Below are 8,969 nucleotides of genomic sequence, written 5' to 3' on the forward strand. Positions count from 1 at the left end.
TCTGTCCCTAATGTCACTTCAAATTTCACACTTTCATCTAGATTGGAAAACATTTCTATTTTCCCTGACATGTGGTTCCTACACCCTAAATATAGATACCATATATCACTTTGTTTTTCTTGTGCTACATTACAAGATAAAAACATGTTATCATGGTTTTGATTTTCTTTAGTGAAATTTACACTTGGTTTGTTACTAATGTCATATTTCTTCTTTCTACATTCATTTGCGTAATGACCATACTTCTTATAGTAATGACATTGAACTTGAGATTTATCATACCTCTGACCTTGTGCTTGATTTTGGCTTGGGCCTTGACTTGGATTTTGATTGCTGCCCCTTCCACTTGAGCTTGAAGGGCTACTTCTTCCACCTCTATGTGGGCTTCTTCCTCTTCCTCTAGCATATGATTTTGCTCTGCCTCTACCTTGACCAAATGATACTTGTGTCTTGAACGCATGCTCCAATCAGGAGCTTGCTCCTCTATTTAGTCTATGTTCGTGAGAAATCAGTGATGCATGAAGCTCATCCACTTATAACTCTGAGAGATTCTTTGTCTCTTCTATGGCCACAACAATGGCATCAAACCTTGTTGGCAAACTTCTCAAAACTTTCTCAACTATTCTTCTTTCTTCAAGTCTCTCACCATGAGACTTGATTTGAGTAACCAACCCAATTACATGTGTAAAAAATGAGTCTACATTCTCAGAATCTTTCATACAAAGTGTTTCAAAATCTCTTCTCGACATTTGCAGTTTTGTTGTCTTGACTTTTGCCATGCCTTGGTAGGCTGTCTGGAGGGTGTCCCATGCTTTCTTTCACGCGCCCACAAAAATTTCCTCCACGATTTTCTCCTCACTACATCTCGCTCCCTAAATTGCCCAACATTACAAATGACTTTTACTTGCATATTTATCCTAACATACCAATTTCACATTAATTACATGACAGACAAAAAATTTAATACGCAACATGGACGATTTTACATAGTAAATGATTTTATGAACTTGCAGGTGTTGTGGAGTGTGGGAAAAAGTCGCGAAATGAAGATTTGCCCATATCTATTTATTAAACTTCATTAAATGCTTTAACCTCTCTGATGTGTTGTGGAATGGTCCGCTCTGAAATTCTGTTCTTACTTCTGTCATTCTGCTTGCAAAAAAAATTACAACAGTGTAGTGGTTCACTGGCAAGCATGCTGGTTCTGAGTGTGTTTAAGGCGGTGGTTTGCATTAATATTTCCAACAACCCTGGGCAAGCATGTTGGTTGTCAGTGTGTTTAAGGTGGTGGTTGCCGTTAATATTTCCAACAACCTTTTGGTTGTCGAAGAGTGTCTTCAGAAGCAAAGTTTTGCCAGAACCACCCTTGCCAACTCGGGAGAAGGGAGAGTTAGCCTTTGCATCGGTCACTAACTTTTGGAGCTTTTCAAAAGCTTTGTGTTGTCCCACTACAAGGGGAAATTGCTTGAAATAATGCACCACTTCCACATTCATGAACCATTATAATAAGATGGTATGATGCTAAATGTACCACAAATTTTTGTGATTCTAAGTATATTAGGTGATCTTAAAAGGTAGCAATGAGAACCATATGCCAAATGACAATGATAAACTTTGAAATATAACATGCATCTTGAGTTGTATTTAGGTTTCAGAATGAGTCCAAGAAATTTATCATTTTCATTAGATATTTATAAAACACGATGTTATTTCAACCATCAAAGCGACAATTAAACTCATCAATACCAATGGAACCCTTCAACCATCAAAGCAACAATTAAACTCATGAATAACAATAGACGTCTGTGTGTCAGTCCAACGTAAAGCAGTGGGTGGTGATCTTAGTATGCAAATGTAAGGTTATATATGAGAAGCACCCTTGCACCTTTCGGTTAAGAAATAACCATTTATCATATATATCCCACATCTTTGAGTTGAGAAAATTACATTTTTTAGTTTCAAGGGTTCTTTCCTAACTTTTTTATCTTTATTAGATTTGAATCATTGATCCAAAATAGTGAAATGACTTTAATCCAGTGAGAGGAATTCCCCAAATCCTCTATTTCTTAAGTTTACCTGTGAACCTTTAAGTGCAATTGTTAGTTAATAAATTTTATAAACACTTATACTCTCTGAATTCTTTTTGAAAAACAAAACAGATTCCAATGATTTTTTTGATGTCGGAGTAAATTTGGCGCTCTGTAGACAACGCCCCGCCCTTTTTATTTTGTTGAGGTTGAGGAAGTGCACGGGGAGTACATTAAATGAGTTCAATGTCCTTAATGAGCGAGATTACGTTAATTCCTTCGTTGCCATCCTGATGTTTTTGAATGGGTTACTGACCGGTCAGAAGTGTGGTTCCCAGTCATCTTCACTGTTCACATCGTCTGTCCAAATTTTACACAGGAGTTTTCATTTTTCAATTTATTATTAATTTTTTTTCACTGATATGTATAATTTGTGTTGCTAATTATATAAAATTTACATTAAAATTTTAATAGTATTTTCTATTTATAATTTTTAATTATTAAAAATATATTTTTCCATTTCTAATTTAAAATTTTTAAAATATGTTTTTATTTATTATTTAAAATCATCCTAACTTTTATATATTTTTAAAATTAAAATAAATAAGTTATTAGTTTATGTAAATCTAAATGGGAAAATAATAATTTTAACCTCCACATTTTAAAATATAATGGCAATATAAAACATAGTTATATCTTATTGAAAAGCAACATCCATGTCCTAAATCAGACTGCACGGCGTTAAAAGATACAACAGCACTATGATGTCTTAAAATTTGGTTAAAATATGTTTCCCTCTAAAATATACTCTGTTGTACTGAGATGAAATAATAAAAATAAAAACTAAATTATACTACCGTGCTGTACCTTGAAGAATGAAAAAAACAAACAAACTAATAAATGGCCTGTCCGAAGGATGTTGAGAGAAAGGTTATCTGGAATTAAAAAGGAGAAAAGTAATATTAAAGGTTGTATTTGGATGGTTGGATAAAACATAGATGGCATTTATAAAAGGTAGTGTAAGATTAGCAACCTCTATAAAAGATTTAAATGAGGTGTACAAACGCTACAAGGTAATTGTGTTACATGTTCCTCTCACATCGACAATTTAATATATTACCCCCAAATTCAAATGGGATGAAGAGTCTCGACACTGTAGTCATTTAACTATAGCATTGCTGGCCACGCTTTTCGGCGCAGAGCTGACATCCTCGCCTCCACCATCTCAACTTAAAGAGCAATCTCTGCCTTGCACTAGCATCGTCCCTCCGCCGGCTCTCGTTTCCTTAAGGGCCTCCGCAATTAAGATGAAACTCAAATCATACTTGGATTTCTGCTCATATAAATACCATCTTCTGTCGGGTTCTAGTGCAAGTGTTTCGGTTCCTATCCACCTACGCGTTTTCTGTGATAATATGGTCTTTCTTCCACAGTTTGCCTCGATCTCGTACTGTTTTCATATATCCATGATGTCTAACTGTAAGAGAGTAACTCTTTTCGCTTTGCTTTTGACATCGCTTCATATCTACACCCATATAGACAAGGATATCATGGTATTGTTGAATAGCAGATCGTCTCGAAAACTTAAGAGCGTAGCCAGAGTTATAGTAGTTTCAACTTTCCAAGGAGGAAGGGAACGGCCATTTTACAATGGTCAAGGATGCCATCAATGCGGTTCCAGCGAATAACATGCAGTTGATCATAATTCAGGTCAAACCCAGCATTTATAAGTGAGCAACCAATGAACCCGCTGATTAGTTTCATAAGAGAATATGATTCTCACGATATAATTTTGTCACAAGACTGATCCTTTCTGTATAGTTTTGATTCAACAATATATCTCTCCATTAAATTTTGTCAACAAACGAGGCTTTTAGGATGAGAAACTTAGTGTTGTGGCCTTCATGTGATCAGGGAGAAGGTGACGATTCCTGCAGACAAGCCATTTATAGTTCCGAGTGGCTCGGGTGCCAACAATACTGTCATCACTTGGAATGATAGTGCTAAATCAAGTGCAGGGACATTTTACAGCGCAACGGTGTCTGTGTTTGTTTCAGATTTCATGGCCAGATATATCACAATCCAGGTATTTTGCTATTAAATCCTAGTATAATATATAATGTCCTATTAAAACTGGACATTATTTAAAAGTACATATTTTTGGTGCAGAACTCTTATGGTCCGGGCGATCAAGCTGTGGCTCTGAGGATATTGGGAGATTGTTGTGCTTTTTACGGATGCATATTTCTGGGGTATCAAGACACTATGGTGGACGAGAGCAGGAGGCATTACTTTAGAAGTTGTTTCATCGAAGGTGCCGCCAACTTCATATGTGGTGATCGACAATATTTCTATGACGTAAACTCACTGACTGCAGATCATGCAGAATGTTTTTCATTGTTTTGCTTTGTCATGGTTTAGAGCTGATAAACAACTCTGGTGGTTATGTACTCTTAGAAATGTCGTTTGCATACGAATCCTGAGCTAAATGGCGCAATTACAGCTCAAAGCAGATGCTCTCCGGGTAGAAACACTGGCTCCACCTTTCTAAATTATATCATTACCGGTCGTGGACTAATGTACCTCGGCAAGGCATGGGGACGTTACTCGAGAGTAGTATTTGCTTACACTTACATTGCTGACATTATCTTCCCAGAAGGATGGGATAATTGAAAGGATCCTTCCAGAGAATCGTAGGCCTTTACTATCCCAACAAAGCAAATGTAATGCTTGGATCTATGCATGGACTATCAGAATCATATTCTAACAACATGATCGCTCTTCCGTTTCTATGTGCAGAACTGTGTATTATCGGCTGTACAAATGTTCTGGACATGGTGCAACTAATAAACGAAGAGTCTCATGGTGGCGTGAACTCAGTGATGAGGAGGCTGCGCCGTTTTTAAGTAGCAGTTTCATTGATGAGCAGAATTGGATCAAAAATATGGCAAAGGGCCTGTAGAGATCTGCTAATTTGGTTCCACTAAATGGCTAAAACGTCAGTCTGTAATTCTCTTCGTGCTAACAATTCCCTCGTTTCTTGACACGTTGAGTTTCATACGCTGCTCGAGTCTCAAGCAATAAGAGCAATCGCGTTGAATAGCATGATCCGTTTCATTGGGTCTGTCATTGAAGGCCAAATGTACATTGTAAATGATTCATTTCATTATTCGTTCACGGTTTTTACAATCATTTATGCTACCGCGTGTTAATTAAATATTTTTATCCGATGACCTGAATTGAAAGATGCCAGTGTATTTTTGTAGTCGTCACTAAATCTATCAATGAAATTCACAACATTAACTTTCTTGCATGTTTAGAACACATGTTTAAATCATACTTAAATTACTTTTTTACAAAGCATGATATAAAATTTACTTACCTCTTGTTGATAACCACGTATGTTCATTAGTGAGAAATATATTTAAAAAAATTATAAAATATTAACCTAAAAGATGTGGATCAAAGAGGAACAACACTTATGCCTCTTCATATTCTGAAACGTATACTCGTACCACATGTCAATTGTAGTTTATAATTAAGCAAGCATACTCGTACCACATGTCAATTGTAGTTTATAATTAAGCAATTATATTGTAACATTTACAACTCTTGTAACGTTTTGAACTTGCATCTAGGTAAACCTTAAACTATTTCTAGTTCACATCCTTTGTAACGTTTCCAACTCATGTCCAGATAAAATTTAAATTGTTTCCCGTTCACATTCTCAAGAGGAACTGTTGCCATTCATAAAGCTTACAAGGTTAAAGTTCTAAGCGAATACAGCAAGCATCATGTGGCTATAAATCTCTATTCTCCTTACTAGAGTGTATCATTGCCATTATTCATTGCTACCTTCCTCGCTAGGAAACCATGGATTTTCGATAGGATTTTTCATATATGTTGTGCTCTTGGCCTTGATATGTTCTGTGGTGAACTGTGGTGCTGAGAACAATACCTCGGCCGACACCCTCCTCCCCGTCGTTCTCCGAATGCTTTCCCAAGTTGCAGGGATGGATCGTCGGCATTTACTCAACCTGCGCAGCTCAACGCCATGAACAAATCGCTACAGAACTACAGGTAAATAACTAGGGTTTAGTTTTAGCCATTTTTTTCATTATTGTTTTGACCTAATGGGTTACCATTTCTGATTGTTTTTTTGGTTTCTTCTCCAAGGCAGGATGTGATTCCGTTCATGTGAATTCTGGTTTGATTGATGTCGATCACAGGAGCTTCCGTAGCAATGGGTTGTTGCAGCGGATGATGATTTATTTTAGATACAAACTCTAAAAAATGGGTATATAACATTTTAAATATTCCCAGGTTTTATAAGTTTATCCCGTAGTCTAACTAGATGGAGGAATTGTTAGACTAAACAAAGCACAACTAAAATAATAGAAACATACACAACACAAAAAAAAACCTCACAAAAAATATAACACAGAGATTTAAAGTGGTTCACCCAGCCAATCTGGGCTACGTCCACTAGAACAGAGGCATCGACAATCTTATTATTCAAAGGAGATTACAACAAATCTAATAATTCACACATGCTCTCAGCTCTCCCCTATTTCCTCTATTTTCTCTACACACTCTTACACACACTTTCAATCCTCTACGAGATTACATTTCTATATAGCTGGAGCATAAAACTGAATCATAAATTCCCTCACAACAAATATAGGATGCATTAACTCCTCCTCAAAAAATACTGGAGCTCATATAGAAACTAATCTTATTTTTGTCACATACATGAGCTTTTTGCCCAATTTAATAAAACCGAAAATCTCAACAATCTCCACCTTGACAACAATGAGCCTGATGCCTTTTTCATTTATTATTTTTATCTTTTCTGCAAGCCAAGAGAAGCCAAACACCAACGTAGCTTCTCTAACAAAACTAGTTTCGTGAACATGTCTGCATAGTTTTCCTTCGTATGCACCTTTTCAAGAGAAACACCCCTTTCAGTGATAACCCGTCTTACAAAATGGTACTTGATTGGTATATGATTTGATTTACTATGATAGGCTGGATTCTTCGCCAAATGAATTGCACTTTGACTATCACAAAATAATTTGATGTTGTCCTGTAACCTGCCAAACTCACCAATCAAACCTTTCAACCAAACCGCTTCTTTGCAAGCATGCGAAGCAACAATGTATTCTGCTTCAGTAGTGGATAAAGCAACAATGTTCTGTAGCTTTGACATCCAGCTAATAGCTCCACCTGCAAGAGTAAAGACATACCCTGAAGTTGACCTTCTCTTATCCAAATCACCTACAAAATCAGAATCAACATATCCACAAACAAATTCACTACTTTTATTATAAGCGATACAATAATCACTTGTGCCTCTCAAATACCGAAGCACCCATTTCACTGTTGACCAGTGTTCTTTACCTGGATTTGCCATATACCTGCTGACAACCCCAACTGCATGTGAAATATCTGGCCGAGTACAAACGATCACATACATCAAACATCCTACTACATTGGCATATGGAATTCGAGACATATAATCCTTTTCTTCATCTGTATTAGGACATAAACTAGAAGAAAGCTTAAAATGGGAAGCTAAAGGGATTGACACAGGCTTCACAATGTTCATACCAAACCTCAAGAGTATTTTCTCAATATACTTCTGTTGTGATAGCCACAGCTTACCATTTCTCCTATCTCTGAAAATCTCCATGGCCAAAATTTGTCTTGCTGCTCCCGGATCTTTCATATCAAATGTCATTGCCATCTGAGCCTTTAACCTGTTGATTTCCACTATGCTTTTGCTTGCTAAAAGCATATAGTCAACATATAACACTAAGATAATGAACATGCCATCATTTAATTTCTTAAAATAAACACAATGATCATATTCACTTCTTATATATTTTTGACTCAACATGAAAGAATCAAACTCCTTGTACCATTGCCGAGGCGACTGCTTCAAGCCATACAATGATTTCCTGAGCCTGCAGACAAATTTCTTATTGCGATGCTGAACAAACCCTTCTGTTTGTTCCATATAAATTTCCTCATCTAAGTCTCCATGTAAAACTTCAGTCTTAACATCTAGTTGCTGCAATTCTAAATCAAGCAAAGTGACTAATGCTAACACAATTCTAATTGAAATTATTTTAACAACTAGTGAAAAATCTCATGAAAGTCAATGCCTGCTTTCTGAGAAAAACCTTTTGCGACCAACCTCGCTTTGTACCTGTCCTAAGTATCATTCACACCCTATTTCAACTTGAAAACCCATTTACATCCCACAGTTTTCCTGTCTTTCGAAATTTCAACCAGATCCCATGTGCCATTCTTGTGTAATGCCATCATCTCGTCCTTCATAGCTTATTTCCACTTGTCACTTTCCGAACCTTCTACATCTTCCTGATAGCATAGAGGTTCATCGTCATTAGCGGTTAAAGCAACTGAAGTAACATGATCATCATACCTTCTAGGAGGACGTTTAATTCTCGTGGACCTCCTTAAAGATGTTTCTGGTGCTTCCATAATTGGCTGACTACCATCTATAGGAACTTCTTCATGATCAACATCTGAGACCTGTTCATGATCTACATCTGAACCCTGTTCACGATCTGATTCTGAAACCTATTTATGACTAGTATCTGAACTATGGTCACCATGACTACCATTAGAAGTGCTTTCAAACTGAATGTGCTGAAAATCAGATACATCATCCTGTTTCAATCTATTATCTACATCTAACTGTACAAGAGAGGATTCATTAAACTTTACATCTCTGTTGATGATGATCTTGTGGGTAGTAGGATCCCACAATCTATATCCCTTTGTTCCATCACCATATCCAACAAAGATATACCTTTTTGACCTTGGATCTAATTTAGTTCGTTGATGTTTAGGCACTAGAGCATATGCATCACAACCAAACACTCTGAGTTTAGAATAATCACAGGGGTGACCTTT

At 36.6% G+C, this 8,969-nt stretch overlaps 1 protein-coding gene across 1 annotated transcript; it reads left to right on the forward strand.

Annotated features, from left to right (window-relative positions):
- Positions 1–3,677: 3,677 nt before the first annotated feature.
- Positions 3,678–4,700, forward strand: LOC149235528 (putative pectinesterase 11). Its single transcript, XM_089368578.1, has 4 exons — positions 3,678–3,757; positions 3,942–4,113; positions 4,197–4,385; positions 4,485–4,700. Exons 1-4 carry the CDS (start codon positions 3,678–3,680, stop codon positions 4,698–4,700), a joined length of 657 nt encoding a protein of 218 aa, XP_089224704.1.
- Positions 4,701–8,969: the final 4,269 nt, after the last annotated feature.

The sequence above is a fragment of the Pinus tabuliformis genome, chromosome 8, assembly GCF_031772625.1.
Source record: "Pinus tabuliformis cultivar Carrire ecotype Pingquan chromosome 8, CPIR1, whole genome shotgun sequence".
Taxonomy (NCBI): domain Eukaryota; kingdom Viridiplantae; phylum Streptophyta; class Pinopsida; order Pinales; family Pinaceae; genus Pinus; species Pinus tabuliformis.